General features: G+C 35.6%; 1 protein-coding gene across 1 annotated transcript in view; it reads right to left on the bottom strand.

Annotated features, from left to right (window-relative positions):
- LOC107716218 (activating signal cointegrator 1 complex subunit 3-like) overlaps window positions 1-17,616 on the bottom strand; it is a gene marked incomplete at its 5' end in the record, with an annotated part of 54,594 nt that overhangs the window by 2,515 nt on the left and 34,463 nt on the right. Inside the window, 6 exons of the mRNA XM_016522598.1 lie at window positions 859-1,006; window positions 4,190-4,341; window positions 8,844-9,068; window positions 12,071-12,098; window positions 12,366-12,502; window positions 13,279-13,390. Coding sequence (XP_016378084.1) covers window positions 859-1,006; window positions 4,190-4,341; window positions 8,844-9,068; window positions 12,071-12,098; window positions 12,366-12,502; window positions 13,279-13,390 — 802 coding nt within the window. The remainder of the gene's footprint in view (window positions 1-858; window positions 1,007-4,189; window positions 4,342-8,843; window positions 9,069-12,070; window positions 12,099-12,365; window positions 12,503-13,278; window positions 13,391-17,616) is intronic.

The following is a 17,616-nucleotide window of genomic DNA, read 5'->3' as shown; positions in this document are numbered from 1 at the left end:
TATATATATATATATATATATATATATATAATAAGCACCAAATCAGCATATTAGAATGATTTCTGAAGAATCATGTGACACTGAAGACTGGAGTAAGCTTTGCCATCTCTAGAGTAAATAATATTTTAAAATATATTCAAATAGAAAACAGGTATTTTGCATTTTAACAATATTTCACAATTTTTACTGCATTTTTGGATACAGATAAATCAAATAAATGCAGCCTTGGTGAGCATATGAGACTTCTCTTCTTAAGCATATGAAATCTTAATTATTCCAAACTTTTGATTGATCGTAGAATAAAACAAAGAATATGGCAAAACATAATGAACAAATAAAAGAATGTGTTTGTGTGGAGGCTGTTTGCTTGCCGTGCTTCTGTTAGCATTAGAGACATGGGAGATGGTGTAGATCCCCCCGCCACAGCTATTTATGCAAGGATTACGCTTCCTTAGTGACTGAGACGAGGACGCGGCGGCGCATGTGCTTATTTAATTAGCAGGGCCGAGAGGAAGGGGGGTCGCTGGAATACTGATGGGGCTCGGACGCTCGCATTACCGCTGCAATTAGCACTTAGATTGGAGCTCTAAACCCTCTCATTTGGGAGGTAATTGGAGATCTTGGTGCTACCTGAGACCACTGTGACTGTCTGCCGCTTTCGGCAAATCACGCGCTCGTGCCCGCTGCCTAATGCGTGGAGAACTGGAACTTATTTGAATGTTTATGTTGTTAAGAGGTGATTCATCCACATGACTGCAATCTCCAAAAACGTATGCTTTGTTCGACGGTGTCAAGAAATGCAGTCTTTGTAAACCGAGTGCGGTTTACTTTGTATCTTGGGTACATAAGATAACGCACCTGAGAGATCTGATTGGGCTGCAGCACCTCCTTCACCATCGACGTGAAGTTGTCCTCTTTCCCGTCACAGGCGGCCATTAGCTCGGGAAGCCCCTCGATTGGGCTTTGATAGCCACCTCCGCCCCTCGCACCTTTGGCGCTCCACCTCCTGTTAAAGAAAAGAGACGGTCACGTCACGCTGCCTTCAATCATGTAAGGGCTGGCTGAGCTCCCGTTTCCTGCTGTCACAGCGTGATGGATCCTGCCTGGCCTGATCCCTCTCTTACCATTTTTATTGTGTTTCCACCAAATTACACTCGCCGCGGGACACGGGCACGGCGAAATGTGTCATGGGCGAGAGAAAATCCAACGCCAATGATGTTAGTGTGTGCATGTGTGAGGAGCGGTTGTGGGGGAGGCGTCACCGCTGATAAGTGATGCTGATGGTGTTTGCGGAGTTAGATAAGAGATGGCGGCGGGATTAGCCGCTAAGCCATGTTACACTGTCATAATCGGCGAGCCACAGGTGAGAAGCTCTGCACCCCTTTAACACCGCCGACAGGAAGTGAACACTTGCCTCTCGCTGTGACAACGTGTTAGGATACGCTCAGACTCGGGCGAGCGGAAAACATATGGGTAGAGGAGAAGAGAAAGCAAAGAATGTTCAGAAACAGTCAATAAGCCTGTACAATATACAATAGGGAAAAACTTTGCCTGCCACAACATATTATATTATATATATTTGTACGATCTTGGTCATACTACCAATTCTTCTATAATTATTTAATAAATGTTTGGGGTCAGTTATAATTTTATGTGTTTATATACTTTTTTATTTATATTTTACATTTTAATTATATATATATATATATATATATATACACACACACAGTGGGTATTATTGGTGTTATATCTTTCACCTGGATGTTATAAGTTGCAATAAGAGTAAATACAGCTAGCTAAAACAAAAACTGTGTCCGTCTTCATTTCAGGCTGCAAGGCAACAAAATTTGATTATTTTAAAGAGGGGTCTAAACACACAGTATATTTTAAACATAAAATGTTACAAAAGACTTTAATGTAAAATAAAAACTCCACAAGAAGTTTCCAAAAAAATATGAACCCCAACCATGACTCAACAATGAATAATAAGAAATATTTCTTGAACACCAAATAAAATATTAGAATGAATTCTGAAAAGTACACAAAAAAAGTCAATCAATCCTTTCTCTCTCGCTATATATTCATATATGAACAGTTATTTTAAATTCTAATCATATTTCACAATATTATTCACAATAATACTGTAAAAGAAATTCCCCAAAATCTTACAAACCCCAAACGTTTGAACAGTAGTCATGTTATGAGTAAATTTATATCATATAATATCAAAATATATATATTTTAAAATATTTTATATCGTACAAAACCATGTTGTAATTCATCAATATAGTCAATGTAACTAATATGAAATAATAAATATAATTTAACCAAAGGTTTTGAGTCATTAATTTCATTTTTTTTTTTTAAAGATCATTCATATCAGAATTATAGCAAGATGTATCAATAAGTACTAGTTTTTATTGTAAAAGCATCAATTTTCCAAGCCTTTAACTGGCATGCAAACCAACTGTAAAACAACTTGGTTGTCTTACATTGTAGTCAGTCCACTCGTGTATGTAGATTATGAGCTTCACCACACATCAGATGCTATGACACAAATGCTAGGATGCTCTATAACTTATAGGCCATTCTAGGGCATTCAACATTTTGAACTGAAAGGGCCAAATGATTCTACTGGCCCCAGTCAGGGTCTTCTGGTTAGACGTACAGCAGGTATCTCCATTTGATTGATGTTGTCATGATAAGATTGTGCAGCAAACACTAAATCTGTGAGGCAAACAGCAGAACAATGGAAGGCCACACAGATGCTGTGGTCACAGCTGTCCTCAGGAGTGTGCAGGCGATCAGCACCTCTGGGACACCCTGGATCAAAGCACCTGGAGACGTGACCCAGGAACTCCATCAGGCTCTGCAGCAGGACTGGGTTAACTTCCCGTCACTGGCTGCTTCACAAGCTCTTTGTGCACTAGATGTGTCAAGTAGAGACATTTACCATTTACAAACAAAACACGTCTTTTATCTTGGAGCTATAGGATCGATCACGCTACATACAACATCTGGATTTGTTTACAGGTTATAAGATGCCTGCACCATAATTACCCCATTCCACTGAGCAAAGGGAAAATACAGTAACTTCACATTTGGTCATTTTAGTTATGATCTGTCCTGTGATAAGACAGCTGTGAGAAAACAGATATCAACTCTTTTATATGTCCTGTAACTGGTGACAGTTTTTTTTTTTTTTCATTTCTAAACACCTTTTTGCCTTCATTAGGTTTTTATTTTTATTTTTTTTATAGCTTTGCAAAGTTGTAAGATTATTGGAGTAGGCTTTTGCTGTTTTCGTTCAAATCAAAGCGTAAATACACGTATAAAACGTATCCTTGTGTCGCGGCTGACACAGAATACCGTACGCTGCTTGCGTCCAGCGGATATTCTCCAAAATGGCGCTACGGTGATACGGAGAGACACAGAGGAGACGAATTGTTGAATAAAGTCGTTATTTTTGTTTTCTTCGCGTACAAAAAGTATTCTCGTCGCTTCATGACGTTACGGTTGAACCACTGAGGCTTTTAAAAAAAAAAGTATTTTTACTTCAGAATTTCACATTTAATGTTACTTGTCATTTCTTTTATTTTTTTCCCCGTGAAATTTACTTGCAATTTATGAGTGAAAATTGTTTCAAAGTAAATCCAACATCAAATTGTTTTCAATGTTTTTAATTAATATGACACTAATACTCCACCCCAAAATGAAAATTTTGTCATTAGTTTCATACTTTTCTGGACTTTGACAGTGTAATTTACTAGGCATTCAATGGGACAGTCACAAGCCTCCCGGTTTAAGCAGAAAATATCTTAAATTGTGTTCCGAAGACGAACGAAGCTTTTACGGGTTTGGAACGACATGGGGGTAAGTGATTAATGACAAAATTTTCATTTTGGGGTGGAGTATCCCTTTAAGTAACTATAAAAGAATCAGAAAAAATACTGTTTAAATTACTTTAAAAAAACAGTTAAAATGACGTCTAATACTACCCAAATATATTGTTTTTTATACTGATGTTAGTTGAGCATAATTTCTAATCTCTATTATATCAGGATTCTGTACACAGTACCTGTTCTGGAATATTCGTGTAGGGACAGATGTTAAAATGAGTGATGAGTGTTGATGAAATAAGGATGTACAGTAACGGACCCAGTACAGGACGCATTACAAGTTTTTGTACCTGAAGACATAGAGATCCTGCTTTTGGATGTGAGGAAGTGTGAGCAGCGAGGAATCCTGAAGCCATCTGGCCTGAATGATCATCTGTACAAGGTTGCAAATGCTCAGTGCAGACACGAGCCATCCTTCATTCGCCACCACATCCAGCATAGCCTGCAGAGAGAACAACATCAACACAGACACTACGCTTTAACGTTTGGGGTTAATAGTTTTTTTTTTTTTTTGAAAGAACAGAAATGGATAATTTTATTCAGCAAGAACATATTAATTTGATCAAAAGTAATATTTAAGATGTTATAAAATATTTCTATTTCAAACAAATGCTATTCTTTTGACCTTTCTATTCATCAAACAATACTGAAAAAAAATGTGTCATGGTTTCCACAAAAATAATAAGCTGCACAACTGTTGTCAACATTGATAGTAATAAGAAATGTTACAATATTTCACAATAATTGTATTTTTGATCAAATAAATGCAGCGTTGGTGGTCTTACCCACCCCACAAACTAAATATTACACAGCATAAAATAGAATCATGGCATTTGATAGTATCTTAATGCAAATATATTCCTACCTTTAGATAAACTATGTGATGCTGATATTGAATATAAACGATTAGACCACTAGGAATATCAATGAGTACTATTGGTATATCTTTATTTATATGTCAGCCTGTCTTCTAGATTTCCACACTCTCTCTCTGGTTCTGTCAGTCTCTCCTCCTCTATCTAAGGTTAAAGTTTGCTGAGCTCAGCTGCGCTAACACACTTAATTAATCAAAAAGTAATTTCCTCTGTAACTGAGTAAAAAGCACCCGAAGAGCACCGGAAAGCCCTGCAAGTTAATCAAAATGCTAATGCAGTACAAATTAAAGTTGTGATTAACATTTCACAGTAGCTGCTTGAGTAAACTGAGGACAGCAACAGGATGATGGGACAAACCTTTCCGCGAGGAAAGAAAGAGACAGACAGACAGGCATTCAAAAATAATAGTAATTTTTCTTTAAAAAATAAATCAAATCAAATCAAATAAAGCTCAGAGGACTGACAATAAACATAGAACGGGTTACTAGTCATCCAATGACTGTTTAGCAGGTTAAAGACGTTTTAAATGATTTATTGAACGGTTTAAATGAAGTTAAAGAATTCATTTGTACATCAAGCTGTATTAGCGCTGAATAACTCATATAAAAAGTAAATGCCCTTTTTTTTTATGTGTGTGAAAGCTCTGCATTCTGTGTTGTTTATGTGATAAAGTATTGTAACCTTGAGTGAACCTGCTGTAACGTAAGACAAATTTCAGACTCAGTCTGACAATAAAGTGTATCGTATCGTATCGTATCGTAGGTAACTAGACTAGACTATCGTTTATGTAGATTTTATTTATTTATTTTTTTTTTTTTTAATGTATGTGTGTGAAAGCTCTGCATTCTGTGTTGTTTATGTGATAAAGTATTGTAACCTTGAGTGAACCTGCTGTAACGTAAGACAAATTTCAGACTCAGTCTGACAATAAAGTGTATCGTATCGTATCGTATCATAGGTAACTAGACTAGACTATCGTTTATGTAGATTTTATTTATTTATTTTTCAATTATAGAAGACAGCGTGTTAACTAAATTGTTACAAGGTAATTTAAGGTCATTTTATTTACTGATATTACTAATTAATGTCACAATTATAATTAATGAATGGCTATAAGACAACAACAACAACCCTCTTAGAATATACTGTGAGCAATCTGTCGATCCATTTTTTTTGGTAAGGACTGATGATAGTTTGGACATGACCATAAGCCAGCCTACAAGGCTTCCGCAAGAAACGAGTTGTTGTGAAAATTGTTTGAAAATCTGAAGTGAATTTACACAATTACTACTCCTTCAATATTTATGTTTCCATCCAAAGTTGCAAATTAAACTTATGTGGAAAACTAGAACATCGCATGACACCTCCCATGTGTTCAACCAGACAAAATCGTCACTTCCTGGGAAACTGGTGAAAAGTATCCGTAATGAAATGAAAGTTGATGCAACTGGGGTAGTCTGTTTTTTTTCCCCTACATAATAAATGACAGACAAAACACATTAGCAAACATTGTCATTTTCGTTTTCCTGCATTCAGATTTGTGAATTGCATTCACAATTGCATTCAGGGAATGCAATTGTGTTCTGGGAGGTAATTGTAACAAATGATTTTGATGACGGACTTTGGCTCAGGCATTTCAGAATTATAAAACAACATTTGAGATGTGATGAGATTGGTGTGTTGGCTAAACCAGTTATCCAATAGCATGATTTGATTTTTTGTTGCACATCAAGGAATTTATAAGATAAATGGACTTCCATTTTTTTTTTATATTGTTTTCTTATTGGATAAAAAAAATCACCTCAAATGAGCACCTAAGGTTTTTATGTGCATTTTAAGATTTTATGCTTATCGTGATGTTGATGGAAACTTAGCTAAAGATGCCTAACATGTCTGTTTGCATTCATACATGTCACATTTAAATTGTAAAACATTTCTAACTTGAACGATTTCTAAAAGTATATAACTTGAAATATTTGAGAATAATTACAAAACCATCAAAAACAAAGCAGCAATTTGAATTCTTGATTTTACACTACCATTTGAAAGTTTAAGTAAATTAATACTTTTATTCATCAGAGATACATTAAAATTATCAAAAGTGACAGTAAAAAAATGTATCATGTTACAAAAGATTTATATTTAATTACATGCTGTTCTAAAGACTGGAGTAATGGTTGCTGATCAGATATTGTAGTTGTAAAAATATTTCACCATATTACTGATTTTACTGTATCTTTGATCAAATATATGCAGTCTTGGTGAAAGTAAGAGACTTCTTTCAAAAACAACCTTTTGAACGATAGTGTATCTTCCTGTAATAACTCACACTTTGATAGTCTATAATTCATGGCAAATGCAGAGAGAGAGCAAATAAATATTCAAATGTAATCATCGCAGCTGGGCATCATGGGAAGGGTTAATTCTCTTACATCACTGCAGGATGAGCTCAGCTGTGTGAGAGACTGACTGCTATGAATGCATGGGGCTGCCAGCAACACTGCCACAGCCACATCATGTAGAAGCATAGCCAATCACTCCCAGACACACACACACACACACGTAGAGAATCACAGGCACTCGCTCTGCTCCGCACACATGAGCCATTGGCAGAGCCGGACCGCCAGCGTGGACAATCTGTCCAGTCTCCGGCCGAAGAAAATCAAGAGTGTGGTCTCAGGCAAAGCCACTTGCAAACAGATCCGAAGGTGTGCCATCAGGCATGAACAATCAACATCAGGCTGCTTGGCCGGCTCAGGCAGCGCAGGCTTTTTTATGGCTGCCCTTGAGGCGAGTGTTTTATGACGTTCCAAACGACCTGACAGCAGAATATCCATAAATCATATCCACACTTCAGCCACTCTGTCCTCAGTGTGTTGCACTGTGATTCTGTTTACACGCGTCAGAATAACACAGGATGGCAGAGCACCATTAAGATGCGGTCTCAGAAAAGCAACTTGTTAGCTTTTGCAACACCCACCCACAAACACACCCACACTAACCACAGCAATAATAGAAAAATTAAGGTTGTGAATTCTTCTTTAAAAAAGGACATATATTTTCTTGTTTTGCTATTATTTCCTGCTCTAACACTGTATTTGCTAAACTGACCTTAACAGAGTAGACCTGACAGACCCTGACAGTTTAATATTATAATCAAAGGGTTTAATTTCAGCTTGAATATCATTGTGTGTGACATAATTAAAGCAACAACTGATAATGTACCTCAGATCATGAAAATAAATGAAAGTGTGTTGGAAACACTTTCAGAGCGATTATTAACAGGAAATAAATGATCAAACATTGACAGCCAAAGCTCATCTGACATTAAAGCGTGCTTAGAATAAACAGAAAATTATGGTCCATTGGTGTGGACACTAATATAGTTAATATTATAGTTTCTGTTCTTGGCATGAATAGGCCTTAAGCCTTGAACCAAACCAAACAACTCTGTGAACAAATGACAAAACATTATAGTTTTATTCAGATAAAACAACAACAACAACAACAACTTTATACTCGTGCATATCAACACAAAAATCAAAAACATCCCATATGAACTAACGCCATGTAGTTAGCTATTGTTAGCTTCCCTAGTCTGCCAAAACTCAAGCCAACACTGCTTGCTGTGAATCTCATTTCCACGCATCGCCTCTGATTGGTAGATCTCTCTTTAGCATTATGGGTAGTGTAGTTCTTTAACAAGAACACAATTCGCAATTAAGCACATTTTAAAAATTAATATACATTTTTGGTAAAAATCTAGTTCAGTAGTGAAACAATTAATTTGAGTTTTATTCTAATGTTGCACTATATAAATATAAACAAACAAATAGGCAGTTGACATACAGTATAATAATGTGTTCATTGACATTTTTTACAAATCAACAAAGATTTCTATAAAGGTTTTATGTTTAGATTTCATGTCATCTATATACGGGATATACTGCTATTATCAGAACAAAACTAGAACTGCTCCCGAGAATCTGTTCCTGAGTCAATATAAGTCTGTAGATTTGAAAGAAACGGTAATAAACACACTCACACACAGATGAAGATAAACACACACCTGGCAGATGCGGATGGTGTTGTCCAGCACGGTTTTGGTGTCGGTTCCGTAGTCGCTGCAGGGCAGCTGTGCCCGGCTGAAGTGGGCCTGCATAAGCAGGTGTGTTTTGGTGTGCGCGCTGTCGTACGAGTGAGGGTTGACCTGCAGGGGGAGCTGCTGGGCCAGCTCGCTGTTCAGTTGGTCCTCGTTGTGGCGTACGGGGAGCTCGGCGTACTCCTCTGCTTCCTGTAAACACACACAAAGCATCCGCTGAACACCACTCACTCGCTTTTATGTCTACCCACCAATCCACATCCAGCATATTCTATTAAAGACTGAAAAATGCCATAGACAGATTTAAACTATTACGATATTTTGAATATTGAACGACTTCCTGTTGTTAAGGTAATGTCATAAAAACAAAATTAACAACTAGAATAAAGCCTGGTCATATTGTGCACAATCCAGAACTGCATGTTATAAAAAACAAAAACAAACAAAAAACGTTTTTCTATCATCAAAATGTAACAAGTCTCTTCAATGACTTTTCGTTTAGGATGATATCACATGTCATCTTTTTCAACCTTCTTCTCCAGCCATCTGTCAAACAGCAACCACTTTCACTATCCAATCAACTGCCAGTGAATAAAAGTCCAACCCAACCTTTTTTTTTCTCAGTGAATATACTCTTTTACTAAGAAATATATTGCATTATGGACCCCCAAATCTCCAATTGTAGAAGATATTTCAATGAGAAACAGGAAGCAATGAGGCATATTCTTCTACCACTACCGTTAATATTAAACATGTTTAAACCTGAGCTTAGATTTATCTCTCTATGAAGTCTGCATTGTACAGAATATAAAGCAAAAAAAAAAAAAAAAGTGATAAATGTAATTGGAGGCCAAACTGTTCAGTTCAGTTTGACTCTATATCTTATATATATATATATATAAGAAACAAGAAATTGGAAGTTGCAATGGGCTTTTATGAAGAAACATTAAATTAAGCAACATTTTTGAAAGTTTTGAAATTTCAACTTTTAAATTGTGCCAATTTTATTAGTATTTTTTCTGATGTCCTTTAAATATAAAATTTCCAAATGAAAAAAAAAATCATATTTTATATTTCTTATAAATTTTAGAACTAATTAAATAAATGATTTAATCATGCTAAACAATTTCCAAACATCAACAACAGATTTGAGTGGAAACCTTTTTACATTTGTGTATAAAATGTAAAATGTTTTTCTGGGTCAAAGCGACTTAAAATAATGGAACAGGTCACATTTTTTTTTTTCAAATGGCTTGAAAATAAATAACGAAGCTTAACGTTTGGACAAAAATGCTGCTTATTCGACATTAAAAAATGATATAAAATGCTTCATTTATTTCATTGATTTCAACCATGTCATCAATATTTGTCTGAAATTATAAATTGAATCTGTTATTTTCTATCAATAACCATTAAATAATCATCCAAAGGTCAACCATTAAATAATCATCCAAAGGTCAACCATTAAATAATCATCCAAAAACACAACAAAACCAAACAAACAAAAATGACAGAATGGCTAACAGGATTTCAGATCTCGCCTAATTTGGTAATAAAGTAAGATCTGTGCCTTAACTGGTTAAAATAAAAGAAATGAGATACATTCGTGGAATTTCAATTTAAAGCACATTCCCAATACTTTTATATACTGAAGTTGCTCTGTCTCTAATCTCAACTGCTCTATCACGACTGGTTATAAAAACTGTTCAAGAACATGTTTTAACAATCTTCTTTGAGAGTTTCCATCAGGTCTGCAGCGCCTCTACTATGAGACAGATGTCATGTGGTGAGGACGTCAGTGAAGTGTGAAAAGCCTTTATGTCTCAATTATGGCCGCGGCACTCTACAGGGGCGGCACTCTAATGAGGCGAACGTAAAGAGCTGCTAATTTTACACCAACCCTTAGGGGTGCAATTATGTGTGTGTGTGTGTGTGAGTGCTCAGCTGTATCCAGCCAAACTGGACTCATGGAATAATCATTAACTGTGTCAGGATGTTGGACCCATATTCTTCCACTGCTAAACATAACTATTAAAACATGTTTAAACCTGAGCTTAGATTTATCTCTCTATGAAGTCTGCATTGTACAGAATATAAAGAAAAAAAAAAAAAAAAAGTGATAAATGTAATTGGAGGCCAAACTGTTCAGTTCAGTTTGACTCTATATCTTTCAGTGACATTTACAGAGAAAGAAACATTACAGTTCTTGGAGCTAAAAAGCCTGTTTGCACTTTCTGTGACTTTCCAGGCTGCCCTACAAAACTTGGCTTAAAAAAAATCAATAAAAAGAGAGGTGAACCTCTGAAAACGAAATATTATATTCATTGTTTTATTGTAGTTATATAAGTCCCAAGATTGTTATACAATATATCAACATATTTTATAGCACATTACAACTTTAAACTGTAAAAACTAGTTTAAACACCTTATTTTAATGTTTTTCTTTTTTAAAAGAAATAAAAAAATACTTTTTGGAAGATTTACTTATAATTTTCATACATTACATAATAATAATACTAATAATACTAATAATGTTACTTCTTAAATGCCATTATTCAATTCAATTCAATTCAATTCAATACAATTCAATTCACAGTTGAACATTGCTTTTCACGAAACATCAAAACATAACGTTTCAAATTTCATGGAACATTCTAAGTTTTGTAAAAGGGGGGAATTATGCAGCTACAGGGAGGTTGTCAAATTGCAGGATATTTTATGCATTTTTTTTTAAATGCGTGTGTTAATAGCACCATAGACACGGAGACAAAAAAAAAACTGCAAAGATTTGCATATCAGTTTAACAGTTTATAGCTATGTTGTATTATTTTAATTGCTGAATACAACTGAGAAGGTCAAGACCATTGTGTTGGGATGGGGGAGCTCTTGTAGCTGTGAGGGGCGGCCTTGACTTGGTGTCTCATTATGAACCCTTCCACGGTAATTAGAGGACAATAAGGGTGAAAGAGGGGCTGATGGGGGAGGCGTCATGCGGAGGGGTCATTTGTTGCTATTGAACGACTGGTTAGAGTGAAAATGGGGGTCCTGCCCACTTCATGTCATGCTTTTGTTAAGCAACCAGTGTGAGCGTTAGACAGCGAGATGTAATGACTGAGTGGTAAGTGGATAATCAAGCGGGAAACATATAACTGTGAGGATCAGTGATTTATCCCTGCTGCCTCAGGCAACATTACCACATTAACATGTGCTCTTTTCCTATTACTGACACACAAACACACCGGCATTAAAATTCACAGGCATGACTCAAACCTTCTCTCATCTCTCAGACCTTCTATATTTTGACCAGTTCAGCAGATGAAGCATTTGTGGCGATGTCTTTAGCATCAGGAAATCTGAGATGGCCTGGAGTAGTTTGTTTGCCCAGGTCACACAGCGGTCACAGTCTCTGATGTCTTCTTTTCTTTTTCATTCTTTCAGAAAGGTTATAGATAAATCTCAGGAATGATTGTCTGTAAAATGCTTTCTTGCTGCTTGAGGATGGCCAGCAGCTCTTGGATGGGCAGCTCTGGCTTCAGACGCTCTTTGAACGTGCGGATGGTCTGGTGTTTCAGGTAATAGTAGGATGAGATGCGGCCGTACGTCAGCGGCTCGATGGTTTGCTCGTCCTGAACAAAACAAGACGGTCACTGATTAACAAACCAGAGGTCAAAATACAGCCGTACAGCGGGCAGGTCAAAGATGAAATTCCCTGTCAGTCCTCCAGCAAAAAGACAACTTCTGAAACAACTATTAGCTTCATTCCAAAAATCCAGTGCTCTGCATCACTGTCTACAAAGGCAGCATTCTACATAAAATAAAACACTCTGCAGCAACTCTCTCAACGCTCACTCATGATACTGCAGTACTAATATCTGAAAATAGCAGTAATAGTGAACAGATTATTATTAATAACTGATATAAGTAAATTATTATTTAAAAAAAAAACATAAAAAACTGGGCAGCACATAAAAATGTAAACGCTAAAATGACTCTTCCTCCTGTATTTCCATGCAGTAGGAACATTCCAGATCCCTCAGACTCCTCTCCACCAGGTTTGAAAGGTATTTGTTAATGGTTTCATGGGTGATGTCATCCAAATTATAGTAACTGAGAGCAAAGAGAGAGCAGTTAAAAGTGGAACACACACACACACACACACACACACACACAGTAGAATCCACTTATTATATTGGTTTTCAATATTGTACTGTAAAAAAAACAAACAAACACTCTGCAGCAACTCTCTCAACGCTCACTCATGATACTGCAGTACTAATATCTGAAAATAGCAGTAATAGTGAACAGATTATTATTAATAACTGATATAAGTAAATTATTATTTAAAAAAAAAACATAAAAAACTGGGCAGCACATAAAAATGTAAACGCTAAAATGACTCTACCTCCTGTATTTCCATGCAGTAGGAACATTCCAGATCCCTCAGACTCCTCTCCACCAGGTTTGAAAGGTATTTGTTAATGGTTTCATGGGTGATGTCATCCAAATTATAGTAACTGAGAGCAAAGAGAGAGCAGTTAAAAGTGGAACACACACACACACACACACACACACACACACACACAGTAGAATCCACTTATTATATTGGTTTTCAATATTGTACTGTAAAAAAAACAAACAAATACTTCTTGAGTACATTTAATCATTGTGAGTATCTTTAATAATGCATATCTAGTGTATCTAAAGATCCTTAAAACAAGCTAACAGCAAAATTTATTAAAGTATCTTGGATAAGATAAGATATGAATATATCTTGAATGTAAGTGTACAGTATTTTGTATTGTGGCACTTGCAGATATTTCTCGTTTTAAACAAAGACAAAGTATAAAAAAAAAAAAAGCAGCACCTCATGGCAAATTATATTAAAAATAGATCCTCTAAAAAAAGCTTTAATTTCTCACACAGTTTTGCAAATCAGGTGAAGTTTTGATTTTGAAGAACAATTAGATATTTTTACTGAAAAAAAAGACTGAAAAAATTAACTCATGTGTTCTGAGTAAATGATTTGTTATAAACCGATTCAGACAGTAATGTCTCGTGAGTTCAGTGCTGGACAGATCAGGATTTTTTAACCATTCATTAAAATGAATCGGTTCAAAGGAGTCGTTAGGTCGCGAATCGGACATTAGCAGACATGGACAAGATGTGTCCATTTAGGACATCGCAAAAGATTTGTGTCAAGACAGAAAATGCTTTATCATGGCATAGGATTTTTATTTGTTAAATGAAAGTGTGGTTTATGTATTTTTTGAGTTGTTGTATGTCAGAAAGTTAACCCTCAATAACACACAGTGTACCGAGGGCGGCACAGTAGAACACTAACAGGTTAATGAATACATTACAGAATCACACAAATAATGCATTTTATACTAGGGATGCACGATATTTGATTTTTGCCGATATCCGATATTTTTCAACTCATTTTGACCGATACCAATATATTTCCTTTTGTTTGGAAACAACACCAAGTCTCTCCTGTGCAGATATAATAAGCAAAATATTTTACATTTTGGTTAGTTTGAAACAACAAACTTATTTGTTAGAATTAAATAAACAATAATGAAGGTTTTTTGACAGTACATTGAAGCTTTGAAAATAACTATAAATAAACTATATATCAATCGCTGCATTTTTTCCCCCAGAAAGATGCAGTGTTAACCATAACATTTTATTTTAAGATTTAACATTTGTAGATGGTCTAAAGCAAAAGAGTTGTAAAAACTCTGAAAATCTTTTAGAGCTTATGATTTGTAAAAAAAAAAAAATAAAAATAAATCAGTATATATAAAATGTATTTAATTTACAAGTGTCATGTTTGTTTTTCTTTTCATGTAAGCTATAGCTTCTGACCTTTAAATCAAAACATACTCATTATTTTATGACATCAATTACTGCATTATTTAATCAGAAACACAGCCTAAATGTTATTTGTGTAGGCTATTTTACGTTTAATTTAATTAGAAGTAAGCAAACAGCGCCCCCTACAGATTACAACTCCTTACTGAGCGGGCATTAGGACCCGCGGGAGGCTTTCACTGCTGCCACTGCATGTGCTATTACTGTTTACTCTATCACACACCGAACACGTCATTCTGTACGTGCTTTCACAGATTAAATGCAGCGATCCAAAATAGTCAATCTAATCATCATTCAGACAAAACTTTGCTTCAAGAATGAGCCACACTGTTTACGTGATCTAATCACTAGCTCACCCTGAACACATGTGAGTTAACGTATTCCTCTTAACGGCAAGACATATCGGCATAATTTTTCATATCGGGCAGATGCCGATATGTACATTTAAAGCCATTATCGGCCGATTCCGATATCAGTCCGATAATATCGTGCATCCCTATTTTATACTGTTAGTGATGGTGCACAGATGCACAAAACACACCAGTCTCAGTCTCCTCTGACAGCACAGGTAGGTGTATATACAAAAACACAACACCACCACACCTCCAGAAAAGCAATGCTACTCTGCAAAATCATTCCCAGGTTTGCTGGAGAGTTAAAATCACTTCCATGCTCCGCAAAGCTCTAAGAGCCACCACATGAGATCCACATACAACTATGCACTTCATTAACTCTGAGTGACGGCAAACATTTCTCCTGCTGTGAGCAAGAAAAAAAGAAACTGCTCATTTTTTAGCACTCAAGCAATGAAGTATTAAGAACATGATCTGTGTGTGTTAATAATTTGCAAAAACAAATCATGGTGACGTAAATAAAGATGTCCATGTAAATAATGATCAGATGTCCATGCACACACACATCTATTCTTTAGTGCTTTGTGTCCGGAAGGATAATTTACAGAGCCAGTTTTGGCTGGTACACACTTGCACAATGTGAAAATCTCCAACCAGTCAACAGGCGAAGAGAGGTGTCATGAAGGTAACTGCCTGTCAGGAGGCCTGATGTGTGTGTGCCAGTGTGAGAAAGGACATGTCTTTGACTAAAAGGCCACAGGTCTACAGACTCTTTCTGAATTTTTCATAGCGTCGCATTATTATTCCACAGTTCAAAAGCTGGTCTTAAACAAACCTTTGGGAGTTAGCTAAGAAAAGAACTGACTGTTCAGACAAACCAGAGGGCTGTAGGTTCCACCCTTAAAGGATATGCAGAGCCGTAGGTGCTACACACCATAGATTATATGTAGAGCAGTTACTGCATTAGCAAGTAGAAAATCCAATTCAATTAAATCCAATACAATATTTTTTTCCTGCAAAATATGGTTTGTCATTAAACAACATCATTATCAAAAACAGACAATTATGCATACTGCAGATTAAATAAAAGTGAAAAGCGAGTATTGGTAAAATAGTCTTGTAAATTATATTAATCATCAGATCACAGCCTGATTGTAAGCTTATAGTTAAAATGGTGAGACTAGTCATAGAAAACACAATGGGCTGGATAAAGAAGGTCATTCATTGCCATAAATGAACGATGAATAAATATTATAAAAAAATAAAATAATAAATTAGGGATGTTCAGTTTAACCGGCCGTAAGAATTTTGACCGATTAATACAATCAGTTAAACGGTTTAAAAAGTAATTTAATTATTTATTTTTTCAGTAATTTATAAAAATATTTAAAAAGGTTTGCTGCATGGTTAAAATATGCTACGCGTATAAAAAAATTGTTTTTTAGGGGGAAAAATAACAGAAGTTACGTATAAGTCGCATTTTATTATTTCATTCAGAAAAAGGCCTAATGCCGACGCGAAATGTTTACAAACATTATAATAAACACTGTAAACATAGCTAGGCTATTTTACCTCCCCTCAATCCACAACAAATCCTTTCAATTAACAGTATTTAGAAAAGAACAAGAAAAAAAATATATAAGAAGCTATAGCAATATAAACGACAAGCCAAAACGAATTCATTTAGGCTAAAACGAAACTGAAATCAACGTTGGTCTCTCATTCCACACAAAATCAAATGTTTCTTTATTCACGATGTATTTGAATGGCAAATTATTATTTATTATGTACTTCACTCACGTTTCAATATCCACATAAAACAAAATGTTTTGCATAACATCATGGCGGTACTGTGATAACACTTAACGGCACAGATTTTACTACATATTTTTTTACTACATAGTTTTTTTTCCATATGTTTGACTGACTGTATTTTATTATGACAATGAACAGGCTGCATTGTCAAGGTAGCAATGCTTAACTGTGTGCGCGCATGTGGTGCCGGCACAATCACTTTAATTGTTTCCTTCTAACAGTGGAAGAAACTACTCCTTTTAGTCCTAAAGATAATCGGAATTGTAAAAGGTTTGCCTTTATTTGTGTACATTCACAATAAAAACAAATCTTTGTGCTTTTGTAAAATAAGCCTAAAGAAAAATAGGATGCCACTTTTCTGCCGTCTGTTTCCTTTCGCGCAACACAAAATTGAAGTGAAACTCTGCATACTAGGCTACTTGTACTTAGCCTAGTTTATTATGTTTTTCTCCGCTAGCAGAAGCGCTGCAGGTGCGTGATGTGATATGATGACCATGTGAATCCTCATGTTCTGTCGTTTGCTGCTTTTTGCGCATGTAAAATTAATCCCCGGGAAACAAATGTTAGTATTTTTTTTACGGGTCACAGACACTTATCCGTTCTAATTTAATTCAATTCTAATTTAAAATAATCTTGTCGGTTAACAATCGGTTAACGAGCGTCGGTTAGGAAAAATAACCGAAATGAACATCCCTAAT

The sequence above is a fragment of the Sinocyclocheilus rhinocerous genome, unplaced genomic scaffold (assembly GCF_001515625.1).
Source record: "Sinocyclocheilus rhinocerous isolate Xijiao unplaced genomic scaffold, SAMN03320098_v1.1 scaffold3966, whole genome shotgun sequence".
NCBI lineage: Eukaryota > Metazoa > Chordata > Actinopteri > Cypriniformes > Cyprinidae > Sinocyclocheilus > Sinocyclocheilus rhinocerous.
Note: the sequence above shows the minus strand (reverse complement) of the source record. Positions and strands in the feature narration are given on the sequence as shown.